This window comes from Panthera leo, chromosome C1 (genome assembly GCF_018350215.1).
Source record: "Panthera leo isolate Ple1 chromosome C1, P.leo_Ple1_pat1.1, whole genome shotgun sequence".
Lineage (NCBI taxonomy): Eukaryota > Metazoa > Chordata > Mammalia > Carnivora > Felidae > Panthera > Panthera leo.
The window spans coordinates 75,770,114-75,783,933 of NC_056686.1; the positions used below are offsets into that span (position 1 = coordinate 75,770,114).

At 35.2% G+C, this 13,820-nt stretch overlaps 1 protein-coding gene across 5 annotated transcripts in view; it reads left to right on the forward strand.

The window, feature by feature from the left end:
• The window catches only part of ZNF326 (zinc finger protein 326), a 35,147-nt gene that overhangs the window by 4,187 nt on the left and 17,140 nt on the right, over nt 1-13,820 (forward strand). Inside the window, exons 1-5 of one of the 5 annotated variants that reach the window (XM_042952731.1) lie at nt 6,957-6,992; nt 7,088-7,199; nt 9,346-9,506; nt 9,635-9,751; nt 12,125-12,323. In XM_042952731.1, coding sequence (XP_042808665.1) covers nt 7,160-7,199; nt 9,346-9,506; nt 9,635-9,751; nt 12,125-12,323 — 517 coding nt within the window. In that variant the 5' untranslated portion in view covers nt 6,957-6,992; nt 7,088-7,159. Of the gene's footprint in view, nt 1-6,956; nt 7,047-7,087; nt 7,200-9,345; nt 9,752-12,124; nt 12,324-13,820 lie in introns of those variants that run through there. The other 4 variants (XM_042952729.1, XM_042952730.1, XM_042952732.1 and 1 more) reach the window with 4 other exon arrangements.

Sequence of the window (13,820 nt, forward strand, 5' to 3'; positions counted from 1 at the left end):
ACTAACTGATCCAGCTAGTTGCCCTTGAAGAACACAGTTTTGAACAGGAGAATGTCATAATAAAACTACCAGAGGAACTTTAATTTGTATCCACATTTAGGTAGATTGAAAACTGGAAACTTAGAGGAGTGCCTGGCTGGCTCAGTTGGAAGAGTATGTGACTCTTGCTCTTGGGGTTGTAAGTTCAAGCCCCATGCTGGATGTAGAGATTTCTTAAAAATAAAATCTTAAAAAAGGAAAAGAAAAGAAAAAACTGGAAAATAAGCTAAAAAGCCATTTAATAAATTTAGGTGTTAGGATTTAAAGATCCTGAACTTGGGAGAAGACTAGTAATTTTGAAAATAGTAAGATGTTTCTAGAGAAAATTAACAGAACTTGCAGGCTGACTGACTAGTAATGAGTAGAAAATTGAGAAGGATGAATAAAAACGAGTCCAAGATTTTAAACTGGAGTGAGTAGGACTAATACGTTCACCAAAGAGAGACATTTGGAATGATAAAAGGCTTCAATTTCTAGTAGTGTTTACCAGAGATTTGGATTCAATGTCTAAATGTAGGACTTTGACATGTAGAGTCATACCAGGCCGGAAGTTTATTTTCTTAATGTATAGTGATGCAAAAAGAACTTTAGCAATTTCTATCACAGTGGTGACTTTTTGCTTAAGAGATGCACTTTATTTTTTATTGAAGTATAATTGACATACAACATTACATTAATTTCAGGGGTACAGCATGATGATTCACTGTAGGAAATGATTTCACTGGGAAAATGATTACTGCAATAATTCTAGTTACCATCCATCACCATATATAATTAAATTTTTTTCTTATAATGAGAACTTTTAAGATTTAATCTCTTAACAGTTAAGTCATCATGCTATACATTATATCCTGTGACTTATTTTTTCTCCTCATGACTTATTTTTTTATAACTGGACTTTTGTACCTTTTGATTCCCTTTGCCCACCTGCACTCTCCCCTCTAGAAACCACTAACCTGTTCTCTGTATCTATGAGCTTGGCTTTTTTGTTTTGTTTTGTTTTGTTTAGATTCCACATAACAGTATTTGTCTTGCTTTGTAACTTATTTCACTTAGCATAATGCCCTCAGGGTCCATCCATGTTGTTGCAAATGGCAAGATTTCATTCCTTTTTATGGCTGAGTCCTGTTCCTCGTATATGTGAACCCCATCTTTTTTATCCATTCATCCTTTAGTGGACACTTAAGTTGTTTTCATACCTCTCCTATTATAAATAAAGCTGCAGCGAACATGGGGTGCATATATCCTTTTGGATTAATGTTTTACCAATGTTGTGAATTTTATTTTTTCTCTTAATTTTAGTTCCAACAGTGGTTTTCATCTGAGGGTGATTGTTAGATTCCCCTGGGGAGCTTTTCCAAAGTGTGTTTGTTTAGGTCATACTCTAGTCCTCTTGAATCTTAGTTTTAAATAAGGGATCCCTAGTTGTGCATGTGATGAAAAAGTGCTGTGAATGATTTTGGAATGCATTGCTGGTTAAAGATCATTATTTGACAACACTTTGAGGTCTAGGTTATCTACACTTCATACATGAGGAACTTAATTTCAGAGATGTAATTTGACTTTATTCATTTAACAAATATTTCTTGAGTGACTGCTGTGTATTAGATACTATTCTAGGAACTGGCAATATAGCAATGAGCAAAATGGAAAATATCCTTGCCCTTGTAGGGAGTACAATCTAGTGGGATGAATTGGAGAATAAGCAAGATAAAGAAGTAACACATATTGTATATTAGATGGTAACAATTGCTTAGAAGAAAAAGGCCACAGAGGATGTTGGCAGTGGTGGTGGTGGTGGTGGTGTGTGTGTGTGTTGGGGAAGGACTTGCTAAGGTGACCTTTGAGCACAGATTTGAGAAGGTGCGGATGCAAGCCATGGCTATCTAAAGGGAGAATGCTGTAGGCTTTAGCAAATACGAAGCCAAATGAAGCCAACAATACAATTCATTGTTAGCATTGTCTTTTCCAGCGACTGAAATGAAGTAGAAGGTACTGGAAAATATGTCAAGTTCCAAAGTTCCTCCACACCGTTTCCTGGAAGGAAGTTGTATTTTCAATGATTCCATGTTTCCTTCCTGCCTCACAATAACTCTTTTTATATAAACAGCAGAGAAAAAAAGGAGAGCATTCCAGATAGAGGAAAGCAGGAATAAAGGTACAGCTGAGTACATTGTGCTTCAGAGAGACTTAAGAAAAATGTTTTGACTAGAGCTGATGATTTTTGCTGAGCAGTCTTAAGACAGAGTTAGAGTGGTGAGGTGTAGCCAAAGGCATTGAAAATCAAAGATAACTTGTTTATATCTAAGAGACAATAGAAAATGAAGACCTGAAAGAGTGGAGGGATTGAGCAGTGCAGATACAGAGAAAGAGCATTCCAGGCAGAGGGAGCAGCAGGTGCAAAAATGGGTGTGTGCATACTGTGTTCTAGGAACAGCTGAGGGTCTAGTATACCTAGAGTAGAGCGATAACGGGAGGAATGGTAGATGATGAAGTTAAGAAGTGATAGGTAAATCATACAGGGCAGTATTTGTCAGATATAGCAGTTGACTTCTTTTTTAATGTTTATTTATTTATTTTGAGAGCAAGCGAGTGAGCGAGCATGAGCTGGGAAAGGGGCAGAGAAAGAGGGAGAGAATCCCAAGCAGGCTCCACGCTGTCAGCACAGAGCCTGATGTGGGGCTCAATCCCACAAACCGTGAGATCATGACCTGAGCCAAAATCAAGAGTCGGACACTGAACCAAGTGAGCCACCCAGGTGCCCTACAAGTGTTGACATTTTGGACTAGATAATTCTTTGTGGGGGGATGTCTTGTGCATTGTAGACTGTTCAGCAGCATCTTTGGCCTCTGTGCACTAGATGTGAGCAGCACCTGCCCTTTGGTTGTGAAAACCAAAAGTGCTTTCAGAGATTGTCAAATGTCCTCTGGAAGGCAAAATTGTCCTTGGTTCAAAGCCACTGGTATAGGGCCTTACGGATTATTTAAGGGTTTGGCTTTTACTTCAGGCAAAATGGGAAGCCATTGGAAGTTACTGAGCATTGAACTTTATTTAAGTTTATTTATTTAAGTAATCTCCACAGCCAGTGTGGGGCTTGAACTCATGACCCCGAGATCAAAAGTTGGCATGCTCTTCCAACTGAGCCAGCCAAGTACCCTGAACATGATTTAAATTCACATTTTAACAGATTTATTCTGGCTGTTTTCTTCAGAATAAACAGAAAGGAAGCAAAAGTGAAAGCAGAAAACTAGTTAGGAGGCTGTTGTAGTAATGTAGATTTGAGATGCTGGTGGCCTGTATCAAAATGCTAGTAGTATGGAGGTGGTGAACAGAGGTCCTATTTCAAGAGTTGGTGTGACACAGCTTGTTAATTATTTTGATAAGTCGGTTGTTTTTTCCTGTTACTCCTCAGCTCCTTCCTTATGATTTAATTGTAACTGAGTTTTAACATTTGTTGAACTTATAGAGTGATCAAAGCAATAGAATAGATTTGATTTAAAACATGAGGTCGGTTTTTGAGTGAATTACTTTCATTTTATAATAATAATAAAGATATGCTATATTCTTCTAGTTTTATTCATTTATTTAAAAAATATTTTGATGTTTATTTTTGAGAGAGAGAGAGAGACAGAGTGTGAGCGGGGGAGGTGCAGAGAGAGAGGGAGACATAGAATCTGAAGCAGACTCCAGGCTTTGAGCCGGCAGCACAGAGCCTGACGCGGGGCTCGAACTCACGGAGCGCGAGATCGTGACCTGAGCTGAAGTCGGAGGCTTAACCGACTGAACCACCCAGGCGCCCTGTTCCAGTTTTATTTTTAAAGTGATTTCTAAGTTCATTTGGTAACCTGGAAGAATGTTGTTTATATAGAAGCAGTCATCTTATAGAATCTATATCCCTATAATCATACTGATTACATACAGTATAAAGACTTTTCCTTTTTTCCTTTTTAATTAACTGAATAGTACTATACTATGAATAATAAGCCAAAATCATTGCTATGTAGTTTTCTTAATTTTTGTGTACTCTACAGTGCCTGGCATAAGGTGGGTGTTCAATAGTAGTAATTTATGACTCCATAGTGAAATAAAAACACAGAATAAAAAACTAAAAGATTTAGTATCTGAAGGCAGCCTCTGCGAGCTCAAAATTGAAACTCGCAGAAATAACAATATGAAACTTTTTGCTTTGTTTATCTAACTGAACTTAGCTCTAAGATTATTTTTTAATATGAGGCTTAGAGGAAGGCTTTTTATTTTGAAATTTTTATTTTAATTTCAAAATTGTCCTCTGAGATAATATAAGAATAAATTACCAACTCTAAAGACAGATAATTGACATCGGGCTCTGTGCTGAGTGTGGAGCCCACTTAACATTCTCCCCCCACCCCAATACCCTTCTCCCCCACTTGTGCTCTCTCTCTCTCTCAAAAAAAAAAAAAAAGATAAATGACTATTTTATTAATCTAGAATTGTGTTGTCTAATATGGTAGCCATTAGCTGCATGTGACTGCACACTTGAATGTGGACAGTTGGAATTTAGATGAGCTATAAATGTGAATAATGCGCCCCATTTGAAGTCTTAGTATAAAAAATGTATTAATAAACTTTTTGTGTTCTGTTATGCTTATTGGTACTTACAAGTTTTATGTAATTCTAAATTTCACTGAAAAGCTCAAGTTTTATCATTGGCAGCAAATGCTGTTAGTTGTTTTCCTTTAAGTGACAGTTTTGCTTTGTTCATTTTTGAGAAAATGCCAAATGCTCAGTCTGTCTGTCTAGTAAAAATAGTATTCTTTGTAAAAGTGGCTAATTTCATTTCACAACCAAGCACTTGCACAATGGCTTTTCCTGGCAAAAACCGTGATACTTTGGTATGCAGCAAAATTGCTTTTTGTGCTACAGACACTACCAGAAAGAAATTGTACTCAAAAGTCATGGTTTAATAAAATTGATAATTCTTAACTGTTTCATCAAGGACATTTTTAAGTAGAGATGGCCCTTTTTATTATTTTTTTACTGCAAGTGTGCAGTATTAAGGACTACAATGACTGCTAATATCCTTTGGTGCCATTGCCTTGATTTGTGGTGTGGGACCTGCACTTTTACCCACCAGTGCTTTTGCGTCTTCAGTGCAAATGTCAGCACTGTGAAAAAGGCAAATAATGTTGCAGTGTTATTTATGAAAATAGTTTGATCTTGTGGATCCCTGAAAAGGTCCTAGCAACTCGCAGTGGTGAAGAGACTATTCTTTGAGAACAATGGTTCTGGGGTATATACAAAATTAGTAGAAGTCAGACCCTGCCCACAAGATGAGTGTACATTTAGGATGAGGCCACAAATAGCAGAACATAAGGCAGAGTATCCTAAGCTCCATATAAGAGCTATAGACTTTTAGGTATTTAGAAGAAAGAGATGATAATCAACTGAGATGGTATCATTAAATTTGATCTTAAAAGGGTTAGTATTTGAAATGGACTTTTAAAAGATGAGAAGATTTAAAAAAAAATTGTTTTTTATTATATTTATTTATTTTTGAGAGACAGAGTGAGACAGAGCACAAGCGGGGGAGGGGCAGAGAGAGAAGGAGACACAGAATCTGAAGCAGGTCCCAGGCTCAGAGCAAGTGTTCAGCACAGAGCTCGACAATGGGCTTGAACCCACAAACCGTGAGATCATAACATGAGCCGAAGTCGGTCACTTAACTGACTGAGCCACCCAGGCACCCTTAAAAGTGAGAATATTTTAAGAAGCAGATATTTGGGGTGTTAGCTGAGAGTGTTTCACATAGAAGCAACAGCATAAAGCTAGAAGGGTGGATACATATTGGACTTTGAGAAAATAATGTCATCTCTTTGGACTGTAGTTCCCTAATCTATAAAGCAAGAAGATTGAATTTTATCATTTAGGTTGCTTCCAGCTTTAAGGTCGCAAGATTCTGAGTGATATTTTTGTGAAGTTGTTGCTGTTGTCATTATTATTAGGACCAGAAATATTTAAGTGGTTGTAATTAAAATTTAGTGTTTTAAAAAATATAAATTAAGGTATTTGCTCTTTGTATATTGTTGTATTTATTAGTGTATAAAATTTGAGGAGGGTGACAATAAAGGATTTTAAAGGACTTTATAGGACACATTCTAAATGATTTAAAAATATCATTTTTATAATCATAGTAAATTTATTTTATTACCTCTTTCGTTGTATTTTTTACATCAGAGGTTGGGATATAAATGGAATTGCAGTGTAATAAGACATACTTAATACCCTTAATGTATTAGAATTTGTTTTGTGTGTGTTTTGTATTGCTAGAGTTCACATTCATTCCCTATTCAGAGTATTTGAGGATTTAAATATTTGTTGAGTTGTTATTTATAGGTGTAATACCACAGGTTGGTCCCCTACTCCATGATTTTTACTTTTTAAAAATGTCTATTTCGGTTAGTATATGAACAAATTTAAATTAGGCTAATTGAAAATGTGGCTGCTTCTGAGTTTTTAGATCTTTTGAGAGCAGCTAGATGCAAAAAAGTATACTTACAACAAAGTTTTTCTTCTTGACATTAATAAATGATTTTTTTTGAGAGTAGGAATTATTATTATATACTATGTAATAAGCTAATATAGAACCTTAAAGTAGCACCCTAGTCAAATAGATGTTGATTAAATTAAAAATAATTCTAATATAGAACTTTCTTAGTTGACAATGTTTTTTTGAAAAATAGGTTTTATTAGCAAATCTGATTATTCAGTAGATTATCATTTGTGAGGTTTTTTCCTTCCACGTCTACTGTGAGTTTAGCTTAAATGTTAATGATGACTTATTATCTCACATCATTGATACGAATATCTTGTGTTTTATGCAAAGATTCCTGAAGAGGGTGGTATATCTTACTGACCTTTTGTTACTGACTCTGTTTTAGGAATGGATCGTGATTATGGCCCCGGATCTTATGGAGGTCTGACATTCAAGGATATTTATCTAAAAATTCTTCTTTTGAGTGCCAGTAAAGGTGAGCATCATTTAATTTTTTTCTTTTTAAACTCTTTATAGGGATGGACCGTGACTATGGCCATGGATCCTATGGGGGTCAAAGATCCATGGACTCCTACCTAAACCAGTCATATGGCATGGACAATCACAGTGGTGGTGGTGGGGGTAGCAGGTAAATTGCTTAATCACTTGGCCAAATGATTAGATGACTATAAGATTCTGGATATTTTAATTTAAGTATTCCTTAGGCATGTTATGATGCTTGAATTTCACTATTTGGTATTGAATAATCACTTTAAATGTTTAGAGGTGTTAATTAATGGTTATAAAAATTACCTCAGGATTACTGGCAGACATTATTTTAGGAAAACTTCAAGTAGCTATTTTCATTTCACTATAATAGAGTAAGCTTTTCTGTCTTTAGTAGTGAACTCTTTTTTTTTTTTTTTTTTTTACTTCCTTTTAACTCCTCATCAGTCAGAATGTTCTGAACAAATGATATAAAAATGTTATTGGAAATATTATCTGTGAACCTTTTTCTTTATGATTTTTAAAAGTGTCTTTTCTGATGTGGGGTGTTCTGTAAAGCAGCAAAGCAGTCTTTGACTGGAATGGGTTTAACTGAACCAGTCTAGCAACATTCAGTTTTCTGAGAAACATTTAAGGTAGTTATTCTTTTAATTTTAATTTTAGAGTAAGTTGTAGGAGCAAATTGTAATAATAAAATGTTCTTTAAGTCCATATCGAGGTTATTTATTGGCAGATACTACTTAGACCAAAAACACTTGTGCTCTAAGCTAGGAGCATTGTATTAAAGCCATGAATACTATACCTTTGCTTATTTTAATGCACTAGAGTTTAGATTATTTTTATATTTTACTGTTGATACTGTGTAAAGCTTAACACTAGTTGAACTACTCAGGCCTTAGGGTTGACCACATTTCAGGCAAAGAGCGTATACCTTTTAAGGCACAGATATTTCTACTAAGTATAACTAGTTAGGTAACATTTGAAACTATCCTCCTTCTTCATAAAATGAAGGATCCGGATTCCTTAAGGATGGACTGAACGATGCTTTACTTTCCTTCTTTCTGCTTCAAATGTGCCACTATGGTTTAATAGTAGAGGAAAATCAAGAAAATGAACAGATAGAACAATTTTGCTTATGTGATAGATGTTTTAAAAAGAGCTGGAAAGAGGAATAATTTTTATACGGTTACCAGGATTCAGAAATAAATAGTACATTCTATTTAGTGATCTGTAAATAATTGAAGTAATGTAACACATTTAACTGTTTTAATATATCCGTTACTGCCCTATTGCATTGTAAATGTGATGTGGATAAACTATGTAGATGTTATCGTTTATCTCATGTGTAATTGTGGGCCTTTATAAAACTATGTTGTAAGCTATGAAGCAACTTTTGTAATCCATGCTTTGGATTTGTGAGAAGTAAGATGATTTGTTTCTTCTGTTGACTCTATTAAAACCTTGAGGAGACGGTGTGCTCCCTTTTTTAGAGTAGTTTTATGTGATAATTTCCTACCAGGAAATAATTTTTTAAATAATTGAAGATATAAAATGTACTCTTTTTCATCTGCCTTGAAAATTCATATGCAGAGGATATATGTTCGTGGTCTTTTACTTTTATGTTCTATTTTATGTGCTTATTCTTCTAGATTTGTTAGATTTGCTAGTCTACAAGTAGAAAGTGACTGAGGATTGATTATTGACCTTATCCAAAGTTGGGCAGGATATCAAATTTTGTAAGCAGAGATAATTCTCCAAATTTTGACTGCTACAGACATAAGCAGTTTTGTTACATAGATTATTAGGGGTGCAAAAAGGATCTCTTCTGTGTCACAAATAGCCTATATTGGTATAGTCTTCAATTTATGTCCCTATTGAAAGCCAAAATATTGTAAATATTTGGTATTTTCCAGTACTAGGGATGGATTCAAAGAAAGTTTGAGTAGTTTGTGAACTTTAGCAAATGACTTTTTCCAAGACTAGGGCTGGGCTTAAATACTGACAGACAAATCTTTTTAATAAAATAGAAAAGCTGCTACAAAGCAGATTTTTAAGCTAAGGTTTACTTAACTCAATTCATATTTAAAAACTGACTCAGATAGCTTTCTATCTGGTCTCATGTTGAACTGCCCAGCCCTAATCAGGGTGTGAATAAAAGTAGAACTGTGCAAACCAGTATGGTATAAATGAATTTTAGTTGATAAATGTCATCTGATAATTTGTCTTTTGAATTGTCTAACATTAGTAAGCTTACTTTTGTTTTTTCCCTCACTGTGCAACTTTTCCAGGTTTGGACCTTATGAGTCTTACGACTCCAGGTCTTCTCTGGGTGGGCGAGATCTGTACAGATCTGGCTATGGTTTTAATGAACCCGAACAAAGCCGCTTCGGAGGTAGTTATGGTGGTCGATTTGAGAGCTCCTACCGGAATAGCCTTGACTCTTTCGGAGGTAGAAACCAGGGCGGGTCTAGCTGGGAAGCACCTTACTCCCGTTCAAAATTGAGGCCTGGGTTTATGGAGGACAGAGGAAGAGAGAATTACTCTTCCTACAGCAGTTTTTCTTCACCCCATATGAAGCCTGCACCTGTAGGCTCTCGGGGGAGAGGAACGCCTGCTTATCCTGAAAGTACGTTTGGAAGCAGAAACTATGATGCTTTTGGAGGACCATCAACAGGCAGAGGCCGAGGCCGAGGAGTAAGTACAACAGAATCTTTTCAGATTCTTTTCACTAGTCACTCTTTTAAACCCTTTCAAGACCACGGTTTTCAACTAGAATAAACACTGTTCATCCCAGTGTATTTTGAAGAAAAGCTGAATCATAAGCATAATTTTTAGGTTGCCTGTAAAAGTTTTTCCAGCACTTCAGAAAACAAGTGGCAGTGTGAGATGATTGTTCATAGTTTTGCCAAATCTCCCTTTATTAAAAAGGTGAGGATATTAGGTTTTGGTCTAAAAGGGGTTAAAAGGAGTTGCATTTTTCCTTGTAAAACACTAGCAGTTTTGCTGGTGGGACAGTTCTTGGATTATTGTAAAAGGTAACCAACCCTTTGGAGTTTTTGAGTAGGTTAAAGGTGCAATGTATGATAAAATGTTTATACTTTGCTGCTAACTCTAGCACATAGAATTTCTTCAGAGCTCCATATTTCACATATAACACAAGGGACTAAAAGTCGGTAATAATAGATGAGGGTAGCTTAGCTATGTTTACATGGTGAAGAAGTTGATATGTCTAATAGGTTGTAGAATGATTTGTGGTCAATATAATTACTAACTTACTCTCTTGCAATATGTCCTGTTGCTGGGTGTTTCGTTTTCCCTTGTGTCACTAGTTTTTACTATTGAGAAATAAGCTCCTACTTGTACAGACATGTCTCTGGCTCCTTCCTAGGAAGTAATCTTTTGTAAATTATTGCTTACATGAGTAAATATACCAGTCTTCAAGTGTTTTATTTCAGGACATAGTATAAAGAGAATGACTTATGTTCTTAGGTAACTTGACTGACATGAAATTTTACTAGTAAGTGTATGTAGATTGTGGAGTTATATAGTTTGGTCATATGAAAGATTCTGTATTTTTGCCTTAATGTAAGAAATGGTTTACTTAAGTCAGTTACTCTTAATATTCTCTTTGCAGAGGAAAGTACTTCTGATAAAAAATGTAGTAGGGCACATGTTTTTGTCTCTTCATTGGCTTTTGGTACATCAGTGTAGTGTGTCCTTTTTGTGTAGAAATTTTGCATTGATAACAGTTACCCTTTACTGATGTAAAATGCATTGCACCTTTAATGGATAATTAATGAAGATATTTCTAATGTGACTCTATAAGTTACCTGGAAACACTAAACTATTCAAGTTTACTAGGTTAGATAGGGATTCCTAAGCATATATATAAATGTAAGCAACTGATACGTTGCTCTTCCACCATAATTAATGACTATAGGTTAATTGAAAATTGTTGGGGTTAGTAGGCTTTGGGTTTTGAAATTGAAAATCGATTCCAGTTTGAAAATTTGGAAAACACTTAACACTTTTCATGCTGTATTATTACTTTAGGCAAATGATTTTTTTCTTAATGAGACTTCAAATATCAATTTTGTTTTCACAATAGAAAAACAGGTATTCCTGTACTTTGTGTTCACCATTCTAGTCTGAATGGACTTTTCTTTCTTTCCTCCTGTTAATGAAGTAGATGAACCAACAGGACTTTTCTTTTTTAATCTTCACTTGTACAATTCCCATTGGATCCTTCTCTTCAGATTACTCCTCAGTCTTTATCTTCTAAAAGTAAGGTTAGCAGAATAAATTTCTATGGACATGTAGCCTCTTGGTGTAGTGGATTTTGTTAATGATAAGAGAAGAGAAAGGGACACAAGAGTCGTTTGGTTGCATGACTCTTCGTCTGTAAACTTTTGCTTCTTGGGCTTCTGGGTCAGAATATGTTTCTCTAGGTAAGAATGTGAATGGAACGTCAGATGTAATTCTTTATCTGAAGTGTGTCCTGGAAGTTGATGCATGGTTATGCTTTAACTCTCCTATCTCATACTAATGTTCCATCTCGCCTTCTCATTCCCTTTTTCAACAGGGAGAAATCCTAAATGATTTCTGGATCTTTTTTACTTCAAACTTCATATATGGTCTTCTTTATGCATCTTAGTTTTAAGCCAGGTTTTAGTGAAATAAAGATGTCTTTTTAGGTCTTTTCATGGGAAAACATCAATTAGGAACTCTGAAGAGGAGTTGTCAGAGAGTTGTACAAGTGGTAATATTCTGACAGGCACATTTGCTGTTTATGATCTCAATTTTGAATTGTAAAAATTAAAAAAATAGGTAGGAAATATCCATATTTGTTTTACTGGAAATAAAAATGCTAATTCACTGGATTTGAGTTCATGTAATAATTTACAAAGGTTTTCCATGTGTTTATTCAGAGCGGACATGTAAAATTTAGTTCAGTTCTGGGTAATTTTCAGGTGAAAATTATTAGATAGATAACAGGTAAAATTTGTGTGAATTCATACTTTATCTTTAGATATTATGCTAATATTTCTTGATTTCACAAATTTGCAGCATATGAGTGATTTTGGAAGCATTCATAGACCTGGAATTGTTGTTGACTATCAAAACAAACCCACCAATGTGACAGTTGCTGCTGCAAGAGGAATAAAGAGAAAAATGATGCAACCATTTAATAAGCCTGGTGGAACCTTTATCAAGAAACCCAAGCTAGCAAAGCCTGTGGAGAAGATGAGCCTCAGCAAATCACCCAGTAAGTGAGAAAACATAATTGCTATGGCTTATGGTACTTCTAGTTTTTAAAAAAATTAATGCTTTAGATAATTTTTTCATGTTCATATGACAAACTGCATAGTAGTTTCAACTGTAGAAATTAGATCCATTGAATCACCTAGTGTAGTCACTAATCACTCATACACATCAAAATTACCCAGAGACACTTTTTAAAAATTTTTTTTTTTCAACGTTTTTTATTTATTTTTGGGACAGAGAGAGACAGAGCATGAACGGGGGAGGGGCAGAGAGAGAGGGAGACACAGAATCGGAAACAGGCTCCAGGCTCCGAGCCATCAGCCCAGAGCCTGACGCGGGGCTCGAACTCACAGACCGCGAGATCGTGACCTGGCTGAAGTCGGACGCTTAACCGACTGCGCCACCCAGGCGCCCCCCCAGAGACACTTTTTAAAAATGCACATGCCCTGGTCCACCCCTCTTCCCTGAGTCCTTATTTAGGATGGAGTCAGATCGTCTATATGTGTTAAAAGGCTTCTCACATGATTTTGATTCAAAGTTTTATCTTGGGTGTTATATTTGTTGTTGGAAGGTACTGCTGAGGATGTAGTATTCTCACATTATACAGATTCCCCTTTATGAGGACAAAGGGAAGAAATTTTTCATGGTTCTTGGTACCAGGAAAAGGTGTGTTTCTTCTGGAAATTTAATTTGCTTTTAATTTTGTGGACTGACGACTCTTAGAGACAGTCACATTTTCCATCTGTACATTGTTAAAAAATTGAGAGCCAATCTGAAAATGAAATGAAGAAAACCATTTCATTCATATTAGCATCAAGAAGACTAAATACTCAGGTAAATTTAGCAAAAGTAGTATAAAACTTAAAACAGTATTCAAAACCTACAAAACATTGTTGAAAGAAGTTTAAGAAGATCTAAATAAATGGAAAAACTAAATAAATGGTTCAAAGATCAGAAGATTTAATGTTAAGATGGTTATATTCCCCAAACTGATCTACAGATTTATTAGCACAATCCCTGTTAGAATTCCACCTGACTTCTTTGCAAAAATTGACAAGTTGATTCTAAAGCTCATAAGGAGTTGCAAGGGATCTAAAATAGTGAAAACAGTCCTAAAAAAGTGAAACAAAATAGAAAGATTTACACTTCACCTTACTTGGAAAGACTCAACACTTCTCAGTCATCAAGGCAAAAATAAATATAAAAAAAACAAAAAGTAATTCAGTGTACATGTAAAAATAGACAAAATATTTGGTGTATATTATTTTGCTGTTATGTGTTTTCACAAAGAAGTCTGAAGAAGACCTTTTGTTAGCTTTTATTTAGGTACATCCTTGACTGTCATCTAGTTTAGTCAAGTGTACTTGATTTCGTGTAGAGATATGTTACAAAGTTAAAAAATAAAAATAAAACAGCATAGATAAGTAACAGTAATTTGGCTCTGAACTTTTTTTTTAATAAAAAAAGCTTTATTGAGATATAATTCACACACCTTGTA